The sequence below is a fragment of the Moschus berezovskii genome, chromosome 6 (genome assembly GCF_049115385.1).
Source record: "Moschus berezovskii isolate FMDL1 chromosome 6, NW_MosBer_1.0, whole genome shotgun sequence".
Classification (NCBI taxonomy): Eukaryota; Metazoa; Chordata; class Mammalia; order Artiodactyla; family Moschidae; genus Moschus; species Moschus berezovskii.
Window position 1 is genome coordinate 117183064 of NC_142465.1, and position 22475 is coordinate 117205538.

The 22475-nt window shown below is 53.9% G+C and overlaps 1 protein-coding gene and 1 long non-coding RNA gene across 2 annotated transcripts in view; one reads left to right on the plus strand and one right to left on the minus strand.

The window, feature by feature from the left end:
* NFAM1 (NFAT activating protein with ITAM motif 1) overlaps positions 1 to 2628 on the minus strand; it is a 35364-nt gene extending 32736 nt beyond the window's left edge. Inside the window, exon 1 of the mRNA XM_055395189.2 lies at positions 2472 to 2628. Coding sequence (XP_055251164.1) covers positions 2472 to 2577 — 106 coding nt within the window. The 5' untranslated portion in view covers positions 2578 to 2628. The remainder of the gene's footprint in view (positions 1 to 2471) is intronic.
* Positions 2629 to 19056: 16428 nt separating this feature from the next.
* On the plus strand, positions 19057 to 20803 carry LOC148777745 (uncharacterized). The gene is made up of 3 exons (XR_016037724.1): positions 19057 to 19247; positions 19577 to 19675; positions 20685 to 20803. It is a non-coding gene; the product is annotated as an uncharacterized LOC148777745 (long non-coding RNA).
* Positions 20804 to 22475: the final 1672 nt, after the last annotated feature.

The following is a 22475-nucleotide window of genomic DNA, read 5'->3' on the forward strand; positions in this document are numbered from 1 at the left end:
GGAGCCTGGTGGGCTGCTATCTATGGGGTCGCACAGAGTCGGACACAACTGAAGTGACTTAGCAGCAGCAGGAGACAAGGGTTCAACCCCTGGTCCAGGAAGATTCCCCTGGAGAAGGAAATGGCAACCCACTCCAGTATTCTGGCCTGGAGAATCTCATGGACAGAGGAACCTGGTGGGCTACAGTCCATGGGGTCGCAAAAAGAGTAGAACATGACTTAGTGACTAAACAACAACAACCCCGGGCTAAGACTCCTCACTCCCAATACAGAGAGCCTGGATTCGATCCCTGGTCAGGGAGCTAGATCCCACATGCCATAACTAAGAGTTCTCATGTCACAGCTAAAGATCTCGCACATGCCACAACAAAGACCCCTTGCAACCAAATAAACAAGTAAAGAAATGTAAATATTTTAAAAAGAAAGAAAGAAAGAACCTGCCCAGGGGCCCAGGCCCAAAGCAGAGCTCAGATCCAGACTCTGTATACCCTGGCCTGCACACAGCCCGACATCAGGCAGTCCAGGGAAACAGTGTATTGAGCCCAAGCTTCAACGATGACGCGCCCCAGGGTCCCCATGGACACTGCTGAGGCTGCAGGCTGGGTCTTGGTGCCCGTGGTTGATGGAGCTGGCTGCACCAGGCGGGCGGGTGAGGTCAGGGGCGGTTTGGGGGATGTGAGAGAAACTGGATTCCCTCCATCAAACTCTCAAAGCTCAGAGACAAGAGGGTGGGGAGGGGCATGGCACAGCCCAGAGACAGAACCCAGGACCCTCAAGGGAAGGACCAGGAGTACTGGGGTGCTGTCTGCTGCTCCGAGAGGAGACCACAAGGTGTTTCCACCTCTTGCGAAAGAGCAGTTTCTCTCATGTTCAGTGTTTGCTGCAATCCTGGCGGGTGGGGGCGGCGCGGGCAGGGGGGCGGGGAATATGTCATTTGTTCGCGGTCAAGACAGTTACAAACAGCACTTTCACAGCAGCACCCCGAAAGTCTCTACTCAGTTACTGGGGTGTGCGGGGTCCCTTTAGGGGAGGGACCACACGAAGAGAAAGGATGGGAACTGGGGGGGAAATGAAAACGAAAGAGTTTCAACATGTCGCCAAGAAGCTGCATTTTCTCAGCCTTCTTTGCATTGGGGGGTTGGTGGCGGGTGGGGGTGTGAGGTGCACAGATGAAAGGAGGTGACCTCACAGGGGCGGGGCCGCCAGGCCTGCGGTAGGGGTGGGTACACCCGAGTCTTGCCTTCCCAAAGGGGTAGGATTTTTGTGAAGGATGTTCTTTGTAAAGAAAGGCAAGAGGACCCCTGGAGCCCACTTCCAAGGGTCAGTTCAGAGCTGAACCTGGGCCCTACTCACCCTCTAGCTGTGGGCCAGCTATCTGGCTGCGCTGGGCCTCAATTTCTCGGTGCTTACATGGTGCCAGTGAGAACAGCGCCCCAAGGGTGCCTTGAAGGGGCCTGAGTACAAGTGTGAAGCCCAGCTTATGTGCGCAGAGAGGCTAATTTATGATACTAAGAGTAGATGTCGAACCTCCCTGGTGGTTCAGTGGCTAAGACTCTGCTCTCCCAATTCAGGGGGCCCGGGTTAATTCCCTGGTCAGGGAACTAGATCCCACATGCCGCAACTAAGAATTCACGTGTTGCAACTAGAGATCTCGCATGTCGCAACTAACACCCAGCACAGCCAAATAAATACATTTTAAAAAATATATGGACAAATACAGCTGTTATTGCTTATGGTATGAATGAAAGGCAGAGGATGGAGCAGAAGGGTGGGAGCTCCTGGAAGGCTCACAAAAATCAAGGTGAATGAGAAGGAAAGCATCCAGCCTGCACCCAGCCTGCCCAGCGGGTGGGCAGATGCTGGGGCTACAGGAGGGTGGGCACTGCCCAGGTGAGACAGCCTCAGAGACCCCAGAGCCTGGTGGGGGACACTCCTGGGAGTTCTCTGGCCTGGATGAACTGGCATCCCAGAGCCAGGCTTGGATCCATCCCCTCAGCTTCCCAGGCACCTTGCTCTATGACCAGCAGTGGCTTCCCTCCCTCCGCCCCACCGCTCCCAACGAGGGTCTGCAACACCAATGGGCAGGTTCAAGGCGTGGGTTCCGCAGTCACATACCTTGGGGGTGAGCTGCCCCTCCCCAGAGATCCCACACCCCACCGGATGCCCCACCTCTCCCCAGCCGGCAGCAACGCCCACCCACCTCGCTGAGGGGCCAGCGGGTCAGGAGGAGCCGGGAGGGAGGCTGTTCCAGTAGCGAGACGGGGGCGCGGCCCCGCCTCTTCAAAAGCCACCTCGGCAAGGCATTAGCTAAACATCTCCCGGTCCCCGAAGGCTTCCCCTGTGAAGTCTGCAATGTTCAAACGCCACCAGCAAATCCCCGGAGACTGGTCCGGGGAATTAGCCGCGCGGCGGATGAAAGCGGCTGTGATGTGCGCGAGGCAGAGAGCGCGGGAGGAGGGGAGGACCGCGTACCTGCGCCTGCCAGCGGCAGGGTCCAGGGGAGCAGGATCAAGCCCAGCAGCCCGGGGGCCGGGAGGGGGCCGCGCCGGGCCCTCCGCCGCGGAGGCCAGCTCTCCATCGGGGCCTCCTTCCTCTTTAGGTCGCGGGCGGGGACAGCGGTTGCCCTTGGCGTCCTTAACAGGCTCCTCCCCGGCCGGCCCTCTGCTTTCTCTAGGTCTCACTTGGCCGCCTTGTCCTCTCAGTGACCCCGGACTTTGCTGGTGGGAACAGTTTCAGGCCAGGGCGCCGCCAGGGGAGGATCTGGGGCTCCCACCCGTCCAGGATGTGCAGATGTGAGTTGGAGCGCCAAGAACTGATGCTTTTGAACTGTCGTGCTGGAGAAGACTCTTGAGCATCCCTTGGACTGCAAGGAGATCCAACCAGTCCATCCTTAAGGAAATCAACCCTGAATATTCATTGGAAGGACTGATGCTGAAGCTCCACCTGATGCGAAGAGATAACACATTGGAAAAGACCCTGATGCTGGGAAACATTTAGGGCAAGAGGAGAAGGGGGTGACAGAGGATGAGATGGTTGGATGGCATCACTGACTCAATGGACATGAGTTTGAGCAAGCTCTGGGAAATAGTGAAGGACAGGGAAGCCTGGCGTGTTTCCTTCCATGGGGTCGCAAAGAGCTGGACACGACTTAGCACCGAACAACAACAAAAAGGACAGGCAGAAGAACAGGGAGGGACTAGGCCTCCCATTCCTGCCCCACCCTCACCCCTGAGGCGGTGGCTTCTCCCCTTCTCAGCCCCTTTTCTGCTGGATAAACTAGCCCAAAGGAGGGCAGGTCTAGCTGCTCAGGCCTGAAACTCTAAAATAACAACAGACCAACCCCATTCACACAAACTGCCCCTCGGAAATAGCCCAGGAGCCCGTTGGATCAAGGTGCTCCTCAAAGAGGATGGTTTGGGATGGGGGAGTGGACGGGGCTAGGGAGATGAGGGAGGGGCAGGCATTTCAGGGGTGGGGGGTGGGCAAGAAAGGCCAAGTTTCCAGCCTTTCTTGGAGATCAAAAAGCCTGCTGTCTTTCCTTAGCCCAGCAACAGCCACCTTGGGGGTCCCCCTGAGAGGCCCAGCAGACACCTCCCCTCCAACCCACCTCAGATGTCTTACCTGCTGCAGCTCCCCTAAACTCGAGCCACCCCTCCACCACCAGGAGGCCCAGGAATCACTACCCCATCAGGAGGGAACCCCAGTCCCTGTCCTCCCCTCCACAGGCCCCCAAAACGGGTCAGTGACTACCTGCCTCTTGGGCCCCTCTCCCCAGCAGCCTGGGAGCCGGTGCAGGCCTGGCATTCTGGAGCCTCGCACCGGGCAGAGCCAGGTGGCATGGGGGACGGATGCATGCCTGCCTGTCCAGAGGGGCAGAGGGAGGGGCCTGGGGTGGAGGTGAGCAGCCGGCCGGCCCTCAGAGGAGGCGGTGGCACTGAAGGTGGTGAGTTGCAGCCCGAGCTGAGCACGCCCCCCTTTCCCCATCACTGCTTGTGCTCCTCAGTCGCTGGTCATGTCCAACTCTCTTGCGACCCCATGGACTGCAGCCCACCGGGCACCTCCATCCGTGGGATTCTCCAGGCAAGAATACTGGAGTGGGTGGCCATGCCCCACTCCAAGGCATCTTCCTGACCCCAGGGATCAAACTCGAGTCTCCTGCAAGTCACCGGCATTACAGGTGGATTCCTTACCGCCGAGCCACCGAGGAAGCCCCTAGCACCTCATCAACCCTCAAGATCAAGGCTTTTATCCCAATCTGACAAACTCTGCCGCCAAGAGGCAAAGTGATGTGCCCATGATAGGGGCAGCCCAGCTGGACGAAGCCAGAGCCTCTCTCCCCACCCCTAACTGGCCTCCAGGGATGGCAGCACTGGGGCCAGTTTCTGCCCTTGGTCTAAATTCTTTCCCCTCAGCCACTGAGCACAAGAACAGTGAAAACCAGAAAGCTGTTTCTTACCAACTCCAGGAGCGCCAGGGGGACGGCAGGCAGCAGGGCCCGCCCGCCAGGTGAGGAAGACGTATGAACAGCAGACACTTTCTGCGGGCTGGGCGGCGGCAGGGACCCCAGTGGTATTGACTGTGGATCCATCACCGTGATACATGATCGCAGATGTCGCAGTGAGACACAGATAATCGGCTTCACGCTGTCTCCGAGCTCCTGGGGGGAGCAGGTTGTCTAAGCACCTCGATGCCATGGTGATAGACGTCATGTTAATGCCTCCACGCACGGAGGGAGCGTTATAAAGGCATCGGTCTGCGCCTCCAGGAGTCTCTTTATGACTTGGCGTTGGGAGGCGGCTGAGTGTCAGGCTGCCTTGGAGCAGGGACCCCTGCCTGTCCCCTCGGGCCGCTCTGCCCCCCTCACCCCTGCGACCACCAACACAGAGCCTGCAGCCCCCTAACGGTGCTGCCCGCGCCCTGGGTCTGCATGCCTCGGGGTCCTGGGAACTTTGCCGCCTCTGGGCCCGAGTCTAACCTGCAGCCTCTTGCCTGCCTGGGGGCCTCCCGTTTGTCTTTTTTTTTAACCTCTGACACCCCTGAGCCTAGCACAGGGCTGGCCCTGGTCTGTGCTCAATAAATCCTGGTGCATGAATGAAGGATGAATGAGCATAAGTGCCTCCCTCCCAGGCTGGCTGTGGAGGTGGGTGCCTCAGGGCATCAGGCTGGACCCCGGGGTGGGGCGGGAGGAGGAGGGCACCCTCCCCAGGCAGATGTGATGTGAAAGGAAGTGGCCAGAAGTCCGGGGTCATTGTTGAGTTTCCTAGATAGTCTGAGGCCACCCAGCCCCTAGGGAGAGGCAGGCGCAGACCTTGGGTGGGGAGCCGGGGGCCCAGGCTCTGCCATCTGGGCCTCAGTGATGGTGATGAAAGTGAAGTCACAGCACATTCAGGAACCACAGTTTCCTCCAGACTCCACCTCCTCTCCTTGAAACTGCTGCTGGGCCGTGAACTTACTTAGAGCCATAGGCTTCTCCTCTCCCCTGAATTTGGGGGGAGCTGCGATCAGTGGGTGAAAGGAAGAGCAGACCATGTAAGGCTCCCCTGGCATCTCCAGGGCGCAGCCTTTGGGCCAGGCCTCCGCAGCTGAGTCTGCAGGCCAGGGCCCTGGGGCCCGCTCATTTCAGCTCCTGCTGTTGCCCGGTCGTCTGTCCATCCTTCTATCCATCCATCATCCCTTCACATTTTGCTGCGCACCTGTTCTTCCCCAGGCATTGGCCTTAACAGGAGGACACAGAAGTGAAAGACCCCAGTTTCGAGGAGCCCACGTCTCGGGTGGGAGAGCAGCCGTCCACACAATTACACAATCGCCTGACAGTTCAGAGCAGTTACTCAACCAAAGCCAGACACACCATATGAGACAGTTTAAATCTCAGTTCAGTTCAGTTCAGTCGCTCAGTCGTGTCCGACTCTCCACGACCCCATGAACCACAGCACGCCAGGGCTCCTTGTCCATCACCAACTCCTGGAGTTCACTCAAACTCATGTCCACAGAGTCGGTGATGCCATCCAGCCATCTCATTCTCGATCGTCCCCTTCTCCTCCCGCCCCCAACCTTTCCCAGCATCAGAGTCTTTTCCAGTGAGTCAACTCGTCGCATGAGGTGGCCAAAGTATTGCAGTTTCAGCTTTAGCATCAGTCCTTCCAATGAATACCCAGGATCGATCTCCCTTAGAATGGACTGGTTGGATCTCCTTGCGGTACAAGGGACTCTCAAGAGTCTTCTCCAACACCACAGTTCAAAAGCATCAATTCTTCGGCGATCAGCTTTCTTCACAGTCCAACTCTCACATCCATACATGACCATGGGAAAAACCATAGCCTTGACTAGACAGACCTTTGTTGGCAAAGTAATGTCTCTGCTTTTTAATATATTATCAAGGTTGGTCATAACTTCCCTTCCAAGGAGTAGGTGTCTTTTAATTTCATGGCTGCAATCAGCATCTGCAGTGATTTTGGAGCCCAAAAAAATAAAGTCTGACACTGTCTCCACTGTTTTTCCATCTATTTCCCATGAAGTGATGGGACCAGATGCCATGATCTTTGTTTTCTGAATGTTGAGCTTCAAGCCAACCTTTTCACTCTCCCCTTTCACTTTCATCAAGAGGCTTTTGAGTTCCTCTTCACTTTCTGCCATAAGGATAGTGTCATCAGCATATCTGAGATTATTGATATTTCTCCCAGCAATCTTGATTCCAGCTTGTGCTTCTTCCAGCCCAGCATTCCTCATGATGTACTCTGCATATAAGTTAAATAAGCAAGGTGACAATATACAGCCTTGACGCACTCCTTTTCCTATTTGGAACCAGTCTGTTGTTCCATGTACAGTTCTGACTGTTGCTTCCTGACCTGCATACAGGTTTCTCAACAGGCAGGTCAGGTGGTCTGGTATTCCCATCTCTTTCAGAATGTTCCACAGTTTATTGTGATCCACATAGTCAAAGGCTTTGGCATAGTCAATGAAGCAGAAATAGATGCTCTTCTGGAACTCTCTTGCTTTCTCCATGATCCAGTGGATGTTGGCAATTTGATCTCTGGTTCCTCTGCCTTTTCTAAAACCTGCTTGAACATCTGGGAGTTCACGGTTCACATATTGCTGAAGCCTGGCTTGGAGAATTTTGAGCATGACTTTACTAGCGTGTGAGATGAGTACAATTGTGCAGTAGTTTGAGCATTCTTTGGCATTGCCTTTCTTTGGGATTGGAATGAAGACTGACCTTTTCCAGTCCTGTGGCCACTGCTGAGTTTTCCAAATTTGCTGGCATATTGAGTGCAGCACTTTCACAGCATCATCTTTCAAGATTTGAAATAGCTCAACTGGAATTCCATCACCACCACTAGCTTTGTTCGTAGTGATGCTTTCTAAGGCCCAATTGACTTCACATTCCAAGATGTCTGGCTCTAGGTCAGTAATCACGTTATCGTGACTATCTTGGTCGTGAAGATCTTTTTTGTACAGTTCTTCTGTGTATTCTTGCCACCTCTTCTTAATATCTTCTGCTTCTGTTAGGTCCATACCATTTCTGTCCTTTATCGAGCCCATCTTTGCATGAAATGTTCCCTTGGAATCTCTAATTTTCTTGAAGAGATCTCTTGTCTTTCCTATTCTGTTGTTTTCTTCTATTTCTTTGCATTGATCACTGAGGAAGGCTTTCTTATCTCTCCTTGCTATTCTTTGGAACTCTGCATTCAAATGCTTATATCTTTCCTTTTCTCCTTTGCTTTTTGCCTCTCTTCTTTTCCCAGCTATTTGTAAGGCCTCCTCAGACAGCCATTTTGCTTTTTTGCATTTCTTTTCCATGGGGATGGTCTTGGTCCCTGTCTCCTGTACAATGTCACGAACCTCCGTCCAGAGTTCATCAGGCACTCTATCAATCAGATCTAGTCCCTTAAATCTATTTCTCACTTCCACTGTATAATCATAAGGGATTTGATTGAGGTCATATCTGAATGGTCGAGTGGTTTTCCCTACTTTCTTCAATTTAAGTCTGAATTTGGCAATAAGGAGTTCATGATCTGAGCCACAGTCAGCTCCTGGTCTTGTTTTTGCTAACTGTATACAGCTTCTCCATCTTTGGCTGCAAAGAATATAATCAGTCTGATTTCGGTGTTGACCATCTGGTGATGTCCATGTGTAGAGTCTTCTCTTGTGTTGTTGGAAGAGGGTGTTTGCTATGACCAGTGCGTTCTCTTGACAAAACTCTATTAGCCTTTGCCCTGCTTTATTCCGTGCTCCAAGGCCAAATTTGCCTGTTACTCCAGGTGTTTCTTGACTTCCTACTTTTGTGCTCACTGCAATTCCGTGAGGCAGGTTTCATAATCAGGCTTCCCAGGTGCTGCTAGTGGTAAAGAACCCACCTGCCAACACAGGAGACTTGAGATGCGGGCTTAATTCCTGAGTCAGGAATATCCCCTGGAGGAGGGAATGACAATCCACTCTAGTATTCTTGCCTGGAGAATCCCATGGACAGAGGAGCCTGGCAGGCTACAGTCTGTGGGGTTGCAAAAAGTCTGAGCAACTAACACGCACACACAAGTTTTATAGTCACTCCCAATTTTTTTTTTTTAATCAGATCAGGACAATGAGGCACAATAAAGTTAAAATTTGCCCAAGTTTACACAACTAAGAAATGCATCCTGGGGAAGAGACTCAGGATGACTCCAGCCTCTGCTCCAGCCTCTGCTCCAGCCTGCCTCAATAGCGGAGTGTGTTCAGAGCAAAGAGGGAGGCAGGGGAAGAAGTGAATTAATCGGGGTGAAGGGAGGAAGGGGTGACCAGGAGGGCTTCATGGAGGCGGTGGCAGCTGTGAAGGAGGACATGGGGGAACACACAAGTCTTTGCTCACACAAAGACTAACGCTTTCCCAATGAGATCACTGTCGTGGGCTTCCATACACTTATTAAGTACCTACTGTGTTCCAGGCAGTGGGGGTACACATAAGTCATAGTTTTGCCCTCAAGGTGTTCCCCATTTAGGGAGGAACACAGAACCCCCAGACAGGATTTCCAGCTGCCCCAAGTGAGCGAAACAAGGGTGAGTGAGCGAGCAAGGCGAGGCTCCAGAGCTGCGTTTGGCCCCGATGCTCAGGGTCCGCTGTGTCTCCTCTCCGCGTCCTCTCCAGGCTGCACTGTGGGCCGCGGGGGCACAGGAAGCGGAAGGGGACCACTCTCCTCCTCTCCCACCCGCAGGAAGTCATGTTCTTCCTCCCTCTAGACCCCAGCACCAGGAGGAGCCTGCCAGGGCCCCCTGAGAACAACCTCTGAAGCGGCCTGGTAGTCGGATGGAGAACGTCACCCCGCTCTGGGCTCCGCGACCCCACTGCCCAGGGCACCAGGGGCAGATGGATCGGCTCTTTGTTTCCTTCCATCCTCTGCCTCGGGTGCCCTGCACACTGGAGAGAGAGAGTGGTGTGCACGGCGGCCTCCCTCCCCTCCTGACAACACCCGGATTTGCCGTGGGGGCCCCTTTCTGCACCACGTGGCAGCCGGCAGGTGGGTGGTGCTGACTCCTTACTCTGAGAGTGGCCCTGACCACCCAGTCCAACTCAGTTGAACGAGACCCATCCAGTTGTGAACAAGGCTGGTCCATGGTGGACCAGCCTCCTTTCTCGGGGGGATGAGCTCTCTGTTACCGGAGGTGTGCAAACCGTCTGCCCTGCATGCTTCTGAAGTACACCTGCCTGGCCTGGACGGCTGACCTGGCCCATCTCCAAAGTCCCTTCTCAGCTCAAGCTGCCCCAAATTTGGCCTGTTTATGAAGTATTTGCTTCATGCCGGCCACAATTCTAAAGGCTCTTTATGTATGCAATACTTCAGTCCCCACAGAAACCTCGTGTGTGTAGGTGTTATTATTGCTCCTATTTTACAGACAAGGAAACTGCAGTTCAGAGACTGCAAGTCACTTCCCTAAGGCCACACAGCTTGTAAGCAGTGGAACAAGGACTCGAGTTCCTTGACTTTGCTTTTAATCACTATGAAAAGGGAAGTGAAGGTATTAGCCCCTCAGTCATGTCTGACTCTTTTCAACCCTATGGACTGTAGCCCGCCAGGCTCCTCTGTCCATGGAGTTCTCCAGGCAAGAAACTGGAGTGGGTAGTCATTCCCTTCTCCCTTCCTTTTCTCAGCAAGGGGAATCTTGCTGACCCAGGGATCTAACCTGGGTCTCTTGCATTGCAGGCGGATTCTTTATCGTCTGAGCTACGAGGGAAGCTCTTTAACCACTATGCTGTCCTGCAATTCATTTGATTCTCCGGTGGGGCGGGGGGTGGCTAGCATTACAACCTTCATTTAGTGATGCAGCAAAATAGAGTAAGTGGCCTGCCTGGGGTCACAGAGGGGACAGAGTCCGGGGTTTTCCTGTTGGATGTATACCCAGAGTTAGATAAGACTTTCCTTGCTAATACTGTTGGGAGAGGCAGCAGGGAGCTAGTGCCCCTGCCAGACTGAAAGTAATCCTGAGGATCTGAAGAACAAAGGTAGCATTGCTCTTCAACCTTTATGGCACGTTCACCATGTGCCATGGCCTTGTTAGGTTTAGACTCTTGGTATAACTGTGTCCCTGGGAGAGACAAACATCCACCAGGAGGCTGATCACTGGAGGTCCTCGGGTGGCGGGAGGGTGTGTGTGCAGAGCTTGAAAGTCTTATCCTAAGGCTTCCACCCCCTTCCCCTCCAGCCTGGAGGGTGGCCCCTGGGTTGTCCTGTGCCCATGGCGCCACCTGGTGGCACACGTGGCTCTCTCTCACCTGGGATGCCTGCCTCTCCAAGTCGCTTCTTCCCTCTCCAGGGGCCTTGGGCTGCCCAGATGCTGCCGGTCAGCACGGGGCAGACCAGAGCTTGAGAGGCCATATGATAAAGTGGCGGGGGAAGAGGGGAGGACAGGGCAGGCAGGACCAGGAATGTGCTGCGGGCCCGTGGGAGCAGAAGGCAGGGCGTGAGGCCGTAGGACCTCACCCGCCTGCTCCTCTGATGCTTTTCTGCAGCACCCACGAGATCCTCCTTCAGGGCCCACCCTGCTCCATCCTGACAGCTGCTTTGGCTGGGAACACCTTAGAAACTCCTCTTGGGACAGCTTCACAGGAGCCAGCTCTCGGGCTCCAGGCAAACCAGTCCGTGGCTTTGCAGTAACAACCAAGGACTTTCCAGGCAGGACTCCCCATAGAGAGCTCAGCCAATTAGGGAGCAATTAGCCTCCCCTGAGGCTGAGTCATGCACTGCCACCCCTTGCGGCTCAGGGTTCTTTAGGACTGAGGATCTCTGTCCCCTGTGGGCAGGGTGTGCGGTGAGGGGGGTGGTGAGGGGGTGGCAGCCACTAATTGCAAAGATTTCTGGCCCCACCCTGGAGATCCAGCTCCACGAGGCTTTGGGAGACCAGAGGACCTGTGTTGTAACAGATGCTGGTTCTCACACTTGAGAAATTGCCCATAGTGCTTCCCAAGGTGGATTCCCAAGGGTCTGTGGGCAGTGATGGGCGGCTCTCGAGGGAGCCAGCTCTGAAAGGAGGCTCTAGCCAGGAGGAGCCCTTCAAAGAGACTGAGTCGTCCCTCCTCCCCTTCCCTCTCCCTCCTCCTCCCTCTTAGAAGGCCGGTTGGTGAAGCTCAAGCAACCCCCCCTTCATTTGCATCCCAGGCCAGTGGGGGAAGTTGCCTCACCTACAGTGTGGGGGTGAAATGCCCACCTTGCACGGATCTGACGGAGAACAGTCACGGGAACAGAGGTGAGAGCGCCTTGCAAAGAGTGAGGTGTTGGTTGAAAGCAGCTGCTTTGCCTTCAACCTTTGAGCCTCTTTCAAGGAGGTCTCTTTACAGGGGCTGGGCCAGGGGCGCGGGCGGAGAGGGTGGGTTGTTGGGGCAGGTTCTGCAGAGAACAGCAAGGGTCGGCACCGGCACCGGGAGAGGCTGGTGCAGCCCCCAAGTGCGTGCAGTTAGGGATGGGGAAGTCTGCGTGGGGGACAGGTCTGGGGGGCATCAGGGTGACATACAGGAATGGGAGGAGGGCCTTCCAGGTGCCCATGGCCCCTGGCAGGTTCCAGAAGCAGGGTGCCGGGGGCTGGGCAGCGGCGGGGGATTCTCCCGAGGTCTCTCTCACCCCCGACCTGTCCGGAAAGCTCTGCTTTCCATTCTCTTATCTGCCCATCAAATTGCGTCTTGGCCTGCTCCCTTAAACCCTCATGCCTGGGACACCTGGGTCAAGGCCAGAAGGCCTTCAATCCACAGATAGCAAAGACCCCAGGCCGGCACCTCTAATTCCTGTGGCAGTCCTTTGGATGGCCCACAAGGAACTTTGGTTCACTCACTCGTTCATTCAATGAACGTCTCCAGAGTCTTGCTCTGGGTCAGGACCTGTCCTGGGCACCTTCCATCTAGGACAGAGCTTCATGCCCACATATCTAAGCCACAACCCAGTGGGAACCCCATGTGAAAGGGACGCCAAGCCCAGATCCGGCTGAGCCCACCATGGAAACCACGGCCAAGCGATCTGAGTCTTGGTAAGGAGCTCCCAGGAGTAGAAGAGAGAGGTCGGGCAGGAGGGGCTGAGATGTCAGCTCCAGGCTACGGAGCTGAGACAGGAGTGGGGGCCCAGGGGAGCCGGACTGAGACAGGCCCCCTCTTCCCCCATCCTCTGATGAAGCCACCTTCTCTCCAGGTCAACAGTCAGATGAATAAAACCATTTATGTTTCTATTAAAAAATTACTGGTGTTGCAACTGGTATCGATTTCTGCTGTGTTCATTTCACAGGTACAGGTTTTCAGCCACACTCCGAGTTAAGCAGCTTGCTGGCTGTTCCTGGAAGCCTGGCATCATTTGTGATATGGTTTCTGAGTGGAAAGACTTTCTCCGGAAGACAGCTCACTTGGAAGTAAAGAGACTTCCTGCGTTCCCTGGAGTGAAAATCCCATTCTGTACAAAATGCCTGCCACACTGTGACTTTTAGGACTAGAAATCTGCAGGGGATGTGCTGATTGACAAGAACCACAGCCTGCCCTGAGTCCAGATAGGAGAAGGAAGGGAGAAAGTCAGCTGAGTGCAGACTTTCAGATGCTGTGATCTTTCTACCAGGTCCCACAGAAGAGCAGCAGCCTGAGGGCCTGAGGATTTCATGCCCCCAGAAACCTCCTCCCCGGGAAACTCCCCACCACCCCCGTGGAGCCTGGAGGAAAGTGTTTTCAGGCTCCTTGCATCTGGCTTGGGTGAAAGTATTCCTAAGCAGCGGCCCAGCCTGGCGGAGCGCCCAGGCCTGAGTCACCGCATCCCCGCGCCCTGCTGGCCATTCCTTTCCCTTTCTCCGCTCCCTAAATCTATCTGCTGATCTTTGTTGTCACCACCTTCTGGAAGATGAGCAGTGCACAGGCCGTGGACATCCCTGAGCCACCCATGGGACTGGGGCTGGGCTCCAGGCCGGATGCAGCTGACCTCAGGGCGGGCAGGAAACCCAGGGCCTGGAGCAGGCAAGTGGCCCCTCTGACACCACTCTGCGCCCACCCCCCTGCCCCAGCGTGTGTCTGGCCAGTGTCTGGGGTGGGGGGAGGGTGCGGGAAGGGTGGCCCCAGGAGGGAATGGAACTCGTCTTTGCCAGACGCTGGGCTTGCATCCATCCTCTTAGCCACCCTCCCGAGCAGGTATCCCCATCTTGCAGGTGAGGACACAGGTTCAGAGAGGGGAAGTCACTTTTCTAAGGCACACAGCTGGCAAGGGCTGAGCTGGGGTTTGAATCGGGTTCTGCCCGTTCACGCGGGCTGCCTCTTAGCAACCTCCGGGGTGTCTGCGCCCCCTGGCTGGGTGGTGAGCGCTCTGTGGCCATGCCTCCTCCCAGGCCCTCAGCTGCCTCGCCTGCAGCAGCCGTCCCTTCCTGGGGCAGGACACCTCTGGCTTTGCAGATGCTCAGAACAGGCACGAGTATCTCTTGATTGAATGAATGGGAAACTGGGAGAGGAGTCCCGCATGAGGCCCTTTTCTGAACGCAGAGGTAAAAGGGGCCCCCAGGGAGTTCTGGTTACATTTTTGTTGTTGTTTAGTCGCTCAGTTGTGTCTGACTCTTTGTGACCTCATGGACTGTAGCCCGCCAGGCTCCTCCATCCATGGGATTCCCCAGGCAAGGATACTGGAGTGGGCTGCCATTTCCTCCTCCAGGGGATCTTCCTGACCCAGGGGTTGAACCTGTGTCACCTGCACTGGCAAGCAAGTTCTTTACCACTGAGCCACCAGGGAAGCCTTCATCAAATTAACAGTAGATACATATGACTTTGGTTACAAACTTGTAGAAAGTGGATGTCAGAATCTGAGAACATGGAATTTGGCCCTCCATAGGAAAGAATTGGCTAACATGTAGAATTATAAAGTATTAGGAAGTTGGCCTTAGAATCGAGTTCCTCCTTCAACTCAGTTCCTCGGGTGTTTAAACTGTGCTCCCGGGGACAAGGCCTTGGGCCTGGTGCTGAGATCATGGGAAAATAAGACCCCTCCCAGATGACTCCCTTCCCCTCGTGGGGACCCCAGATGCCTGCATCACAGGCTCCCTGGGACACGCTGCCGAAGCAGAGGGGGAGGGGAGGGGAGTCACAGATGGTCCTGGGGTCCAGGCAGCCGAGGCAACAGCTGTGCTTGGAGTCAGAGCAGGGGTGGGGGCAGGAGGCCTTGGCTGTTTGGGGAACTTGATGGGGGAGGAGGAACTGAGGGGGACTCAGGGGCTTCCTGGGGTCTGCAGGTGACCTGGGGCTCCCGCCACCTCTCCCGAGAGCCCTTGTGGCTTTGCCCCTCCCCTTCCTGCCTTCCCTGCTGCCACCCCCCCGGCTTGTGTTCCACCCATAATAGGAGGCTCTCAGCCCCTGCCCTGGGTAAACAGTCCTTCCTTAGGAGTTTCCACCTCCAGGAACTTCTTCCATTTCCTTGCCACAGGTGAAGATGGGGGTGTGGTCCCCAGCCTCCTGCCAGGCCAAGACATCCCTGGCCCTGCTCATTCCCCCGCCCAGCTTCCTGCTCCTCCAGTTGCATCTCCCTGGTGTCCAGCTGGGGTCTATGCAGGGCTGAGGTTAGTGGGAGCATGGCCCTGCCCGCATCCTGGACAGGTGCTGCCCAAGAGTCCATCAGCTCCTTTTGGGTCCCCCGTTGCCCTGAGTGGCTGGTCCACCCTCTGCTGTGCCCCCTCTGTGTCCTCGGAAGCCACCCCCACGTGGGTCCTATTTTGAGGTGACTCGTGATGGTGACTATCGTCTGCCTCAGTTCAGTTCAATTCAGTTCAGTTGCTCAGTCATGACTCTTTGAGACCCCATGGACTGCAGCACGCCAGGCCTCCCTGTCCATCACCAACTCCCGGAGCTCACTCAAACTCATTTCCATTGAGTCAATGACGCCATCCAACCATCTCATCCTCTGTCGTCCCCTTCTCCTCCTGCCCTCAATCTTTCCCAGCATCAGGATCTTTTCAAATGAGTCAGTTCTTCGCATCAAGTGGCCAAAGCATTGGAGTTTCAGCGTCAGCATCAGTCCTTCCAATGAATAGTCAGGACTGATTTCCTTTAGGAAGGACTGGTTGGATCTCGTCTGCCTCCCACGTGGCAAAAGCCTGGCTTTCCCTGAAGAGGCCCATCTGCGGGGCTCGTAGGGGAGGCACTGTTTCAGAAGCCCCCCTCTGTGTCTCCTCTGACACTCTGATTCCCAACCCCTCACCTCATTAGCTGAGGTTGCCCACAGGTCATTTTGATTTTGAAAAAGTCTTTCTCAGACTCTGCGATCCACTTTCTGTGGGGAAGCTCAGAGTGTAGGCAAAGATAACTCGCCCATTTAGCATGGAAAATGGGGGGAACGGCAACCATCTTTGTGGGACATGAACCAGGAAAAGAGGGAGGGATGGGGCAAGAACTGGCTTCTCTGAGGATTCAGGAGGCCTTTGGGCACTTCACACAGGTGATCTCATCTCATAGCCCCGAGGAGTGACACGCTGCCCCTAGTGATACAGAAAGAGCTGAGCTGGGAAGCCCAGGTAGCCAGGAGCTGGAGCGAGGAAGTGGCGGGACCACGCCCACCCCTTTTCTGTAAATTGCCTGCTTTCAGAGGAAGCTGGGGGCTGCAGCTTACAGTTTTGACCAGATTTTCTTTGGAAAAAAAATCTCCACAATTGCAAAACCAATATGAGGTGCGTCAGTGAATAGTAACTTCCCCTTCCAGTGAGAACAGAACTCACACATTACAAATTCTGAAAGGTTGACAAGCCATAAACATCCAGCAACTCAGGAACATAACCGGAAATTCTGTATTAACCGCCCGACCAACTCTATACACTACTCCCTGTGATTTTGTACTCTGATCACCTCTTTGTCCAACAAGCATTTTGGAATGCCACACTCTATACAGAGAATGCCTGGCATCCGGTCCCATCAGTTCATGGCAAATGGATGGGGAAACAATGGAAACAGTGACAGACTTTATTTTCTTGGGCTCCAAAATCACTGCAGATGGTAACTGCACCCATGAAATCAAAAGACACTTACTCTTTGGAAGAAAAGCTATGGCCAACCTAGACAACATATTAAAAAGCAGAGACATTACTTTGCCAACAAAGGTTCATCTAGTCAAAGCTATAATTTTTCCAGTAGTCATGTATGGATGTGAGAGTTGGACTATAAAGAAAGCTGAGCGCTGAAGAATTGATGCTTTTGAACTGTGGTGTTGGAGAAGACTCTTGAGAGTCCCTTGAATTGAAAGGGGATCAGACTATCAATCCTAAAGGAAATCAGTCCTGAATAGTCATTGGAAGGACTGATGCTGAAGCTGAAACTCCAAAACTTTGGCCACCTGATATGAAGAGCTGACTCACTGGAAAAGACCCTGATGCTGGGAAAGATTGAAGGCAGGAGGAGAAGGGGATGACAGAGGATGAGATGGTTGGATGGCATCACCGACTCGATGGACATGAGTTTGGTGATGGACAGGGAGGCCTGGCGTGCTGTGATTCATGGGGTCGCAGAATCCATGCATGACTGAGCGACTAAACTGAACTGAACTGAACTGATACAGAGAAGGTAAATTTTGACTGTTTCCTTTGCAGATGAGCAGGAAGAGTTCAGGGTATGTTGTTTCCTTCCACAGAAACCAACCTGCTTCTTGGATGGACAACCCTCAATACCCAGTGCAGCCTTGATGGCCTCTCTGCAGGGACATATTTTGAGTTTTGTGTTATGTTTATGTATTTTTATTTGTTTTTTTGGCTGCACAGTATGTGGGATCTCAGTTCCCTGACCAGGGATTGAACCCGCGCTGCCTGCAATGGAAGCACCAAGTCTTAACCACTGGACCACCAGGGAAGTCCCTGTGTTATGTTTACTGATGTCAAGGAAGTAGGAAAGTGAAAGTGTTAGTCTCTCAGTAGTGTCTGACTCTTTGCAACCCCATGGACTGTAGCCTGCCAGGCTCCTCTGTCCATGGGATTCTCCAAGAAAGAATACTGGAGTGGGTAGCCATTTCCTTCTCCAGGGGATCTTCCTGACCCAAGGATCAAACCTGGGTCTCCTGCATTGCAGGAAGATTCTTTACCATCTGAGCCACCAGGGAAGCCCATCAATGTCAACATTTCATGCCAAATCATTAAGAAATTCAAATATTATTTCATCATTTTCACTAGATGTCCTCTTTTTCCTTCATCGGTGCGATAATTCCTGGAAGTCATCCAGACCCTCGGCAGCCCAAGAACTGGCCTCCACGTGGAGGTAACTGGGAGTCGCATAAGCTATGGCCAGTCCAACACCACCCGCCTGGGAGAGAGGAGGGGAGGCCGTCAGAGCGGCAAGAGGCTCAACTAACTGAGGCTGAAATGTCTGCAGAAACCTATGATCACATAAACACAGTGCAGTGACAGATTGCAGTTCAGCGGCTGAAACAAAAGTTGTATTTTTACTGAAGGGCATGGACTGAGCAGGTACATCCCGGCAGGCGAAGCTCCGTGGCTGTTCCAGAGGAAGCGGCCCAGACAGGATGCAGCAGCCGAACTCCTGCTGAGGTCTGCAAGGCCCGGCTCTGCCATGTCCTACCTGCGGGAACCTGGGCCAGTCACCAGGTCCTCTGAGCCTCAGCCTCCTCCTCCTCAAGGCTGATGAGAAGAGCAGCCACAAGGAGAGCGAGTGCCATGACCGTGAGAGGCCGTGGATGAAGGTGGGGCCGCTGCCTTCTGTCCGGGGACCCTGCCGTTTAGGGGTCTGCAGGGTGCCCCGGATTCCCAGGTGGCGCTAGTGGTGAAGAACCCTCCCGCCGATGCAGGAGACGTAAGGAACTCTAGTTCAATCCCTGGGTCTGGAAGATCTCCTGGAGGAGGGCATGGCAACCCACTCCAGTATTCTTGCCTGGAGAATCCTATGGACAGAGGAGCCTGGTGAGCTATGGTCCATAGAGCCGCAAAGAGTTGGACATGACTGAAGGACTTAGCACAGCACATCACAGCAACAGGGGGTCCCGGAGGCCGGTTCTGGGAGCTCGGCTGTCTCCCAGGCATGGAGAAAGAGATGATGACTCTGATAGGGATTCAGAACCAGGCCCAACTCGGCTGTGCTTTACTTGCAGGCGGAGCCCCAGCCTCTCACCCTGGCCCCAGTCTGCCCTCACCCAGCCCACATGGACACCTCAGCGGGCAGGCTGCAGGAGATAGCTTATTCCACCCCCCCAACCCTTTTCCTTTCAGGCTTGATGGGCTTCCCTGGTGGCTCAGACGGTGGTTAAAAAAAAAAATCCGCCTGCAATTCAGGAGACCCAGGTTCGATCCCTGGGTTGGGAAGATCCCCTGGAGAAGGGAATGGGTACCTGTTCCAGTATTCTTGCCTGGAGGACTCCATGGACACAAAAGCCTGGCGGGCTACAGTCCATGGGGTCAGAAAGAGTCAGACACAACTGAGCAACGAAGGCTTTCACTTTCACTTTGAGGCTTGATGGATGACGGAAGGCTCCTCCTCCAACAGTGGAGAACTCCAGCCCACACTTTGCCTGCAACTCAATCGTGCAGGCCCCGGCTCCCCTTCATCCTGGCATCAAACGTCTGTTTGATCAGTTTTTCATCCATTTTCTGAAACTGTGGTGATTTGGGGCTGTCTTGAATCTTGCAGGACTATTCGTGTTGCATCCTGGCAAGATACTGACGAAGCCCCCGAAACTGAGGTTGGATGGCTGGCCTGCTCCCTGGGGGCCCCTTCATGCCCTCAAGGCCCCCCACCACTGCCCCCACAACCCCTGGCCCTCGGCCCTTTAACAGAGCCCCCGTGAGGGACAGACGGTGAGCTGAATGCTTGTGGGAGAGGGTCAGAGAGGCGGTGAGCTGTCCTCCCTGGGTGGGGGTGCTCTATCCACCCTGCCCCAGCTTGGACAGGAGGGCCAGGGTGGGAGGGGAGGGGTGATGCAGTAAGGCTATGGTGGCGTCTCTATGCTGCTATCCTGGGCTCCACGGTCCCTCTGCTCAGCCTTCCTGATGGCAAGGGAAGACTGATTGAGCGCTGGCTGAGTGCGCTGCATCTCACATCTTTAGTAATGAGCTCTCTGATTTGACAGTGAATCCCAGTTTTACGAAAGCATTTTCTCAACCACTTTTTTTCCCCTTGTGCACAGAACCCTGTGAGGTAGCAGCTCCCCAAGTTTTCAGAGAAGCGAGCCGGGGATTGGAGAAGCTGTGCCATGTTCATGAGTTACTGTCAAGGATGCTCACAGGTCAGAAAGTCCAGGCGCACCTGGCTGGGAACCTGCGCGGGTGTCAGGGCAGGGAGCCAGGGAGATGGGAGTGGGCCTTGGACCAGGGCTCAGGATGGAAGCCGTGCCATCCCAAGGGTGAGGAGGCAGAAAAGAGCAGGGCAGAAACAAGAACCTGTGAGAGTGAAATCAGAGCTCAGAAAGTGTAACAATCAAACATCTATAAAGAGGGCTTCCCTGGTGGTCCAGTGGTGAAGAATCCACCCTGTGATGCAGGGGACGGCGGTTCGATTCCTGGTCCAGGACAATCCCACCTGCCTTGAAGCAACTAAACCCAGGTATCACAACTACCGAGCCCACAAGCTGCAACTAGAGAAAGCCTGTGTGCAGCAACAAAAACCCACCACTGACACAAAAACAAATAAATCTTCTTTAAAAATCTATAAAGAGAAAGTCATCACCCCCACTCTCCCACCCATCCCCAGTCCCTCTCCCCCAAAGGTGTCTACACCTTTATCCCACCTGCTACCTTCCTCACTCTTCTGACCTGCAAACGTGTAAAGCAACAGAGCCACATGCCACCAGGAAGCTGGACTTGCTGATCTTTACTGCAGTAGGGCCACCCTCACCCTTTCTACTTGAAAGCATCTTGCTTCGGGCTGGCGGGCAGGCCAGTGAGGGGCAGGTCCAGCCAACACCTGGCTAGTCAACTGTCAGAAGGGAAGACCAGGCAAGGCTGCAGCAGAACAAGGATCTGCTCTGCCCAGGGTTGGGGGTTGGGTACTGGCTCTGGGGAAGGAAGCAGAGGGCAGGGAGTTGAAAGAAGTCAGCTGGGGGTGGGGACAGCCCTGCCTAAGTAGAAGACCTGGTGGGGGACAGAAGTCCCCACAGGAAAATCAAGGCTGTTCCTGGTGGGAGAGGGGTGGAGGATGCTAGATCGGTAAAAACTGGCAAGAACCACGGCCAACAAAAAAGGATATGTTTTTGTCAAGCTCTTTTCTAATCCATACTCCCCTCCCTCCCACCACAGACACCACCGTGGAAATTGCTGGGAGAATGAAAGAAGGAAAAGCAATGGAGTTTATTCGGAATGGGGACTTTGTGATTTTTCTGTTGCTAAGTAGCAACTCCAGGGGTACCACCCCTAACCCTGCCTGCCAGGCAGAGGAGCTGGGGAGATGGAGGGACATCCCAGCCCGAGATCTGAGGGTGATGGTCAAGGACCACAAAGGCTACAGGGCCATCAGCGAGCACCAGGCTCCAGCTTGCCTCTGCCCTCCCTGAGAAAGTCTTACTGAATGCAGTGGGTTGAACTGCGTTCCCCCAAAATGTACATTCAAGGACTAACCCCCTGTGAATGAGACTTTATTTGGAAATAGGGTCTTTGCAGATATAATTAGTTCTCTTCATCTTGAGATGAAATCATCTTGGATTTAAGGTCGGCCCTAAATTCACTGGCTGGTGTCCTTGTAAGAAGGGGACGGGACACACAGAGATGCAGGAAGGAAAGCTGCCTGGAGGTGGAGGCACAGCCTAGAGTGATGTAGTTAAAAGCCATGGGATGCTAGGGGCCCCAGACCTCGGGAGAGGTAAGGAAGGATTCTCCCCCAGAACCTCCAGCAGGAGCATGACCTCCCTGGTTACTCACCACATCTCACCAAGGTGCTTGTTGATTACCAGTTCCTCTCCCTCTCTGATAAAAAGCTCAAACATGATGAGATTGGGTTTCTGTTTTGTTGTTCTCTCTGTCATGTCCGACTCTTTGTGACCCCATGGACTGCAGCACACCAGGCTCCTCTGTCCTCCACTATCTCCTGAGTTTGCTCAAACTCATGTCCATCGAGTTGGTGATGCCATCTAACCGTCTCATCTTCTGTCGTCCCCTTCTCCTCCTGCCTTCAATCTTTCCCAGCATCAGGGTCTTTTCTAATGAGTCAGCTCTTCACATCAGGTGACCAAAGTATTGGATCATCCCTAAATGTGGACATATCACAACTTTCCCCCCTTTTTTTCCCTTCCTTCTACATTTTTTCCTTTTAGTTAAATTTATTTTAAATTGGAGGATGACTGCTTTACAATGTATGTTATGTTTTCTGCCAAAGATCATCATAGATCAGCCATAGGTATACATGTGTCCCCTCCCTCTTGAACCTCCCTGTCACCTCCCACCCCGTCCCACCCCCTAGACTTTCACAGAGCGCCGGGCTTGCCCTCCCTGCACCGTACAGCGAATCCCACTGGCTACCTACTTTACATATGGTAATGCGGGTGTTTCAGTACTACTCTCTCAATTCCCACCCTCTCCTTCCCTTCTGTGTCCACAAGTCTGTTCTCTGCATCTGCATCTCCATTGCTGCCCTGAAAACAGGTTCATCAGTACCATCTGTCTAGATTCCTTCCCTTCTTTTATTTGGAAACAATGAGTTTTGGGGTTTTTTTTAACTTTTAAAAAGATTTATTTTAAAACTTATTTTAAAATTTATGTACAGTTAAATCCACTCTTTTGGCTATATAAGTCTCTGGATTTTGACAAGTGTATAGAGTTGTGTAACCACTTCCACAGTCATTATAAGGAACATTCCATATAACAAAAAAAGGGTTCCCGGATGGTGCAGTGGTAAAGAACCCAACTGCCAGTGCAGGAGACTCAGGGGACATGGGTTTAATCTCTGGGTCAGGAAGATCCCCTGAAGAAGGAAATGGCAACCCACTCCAGTATTCTTGCCTGGAGAATCCCATGGACAGAGGAGCCTGGCAGGCTATAGTCCTTGGGGTCTCAAGCAGTCCCCAGATGCTTGAAGCAAAAACTGATAGATCTACA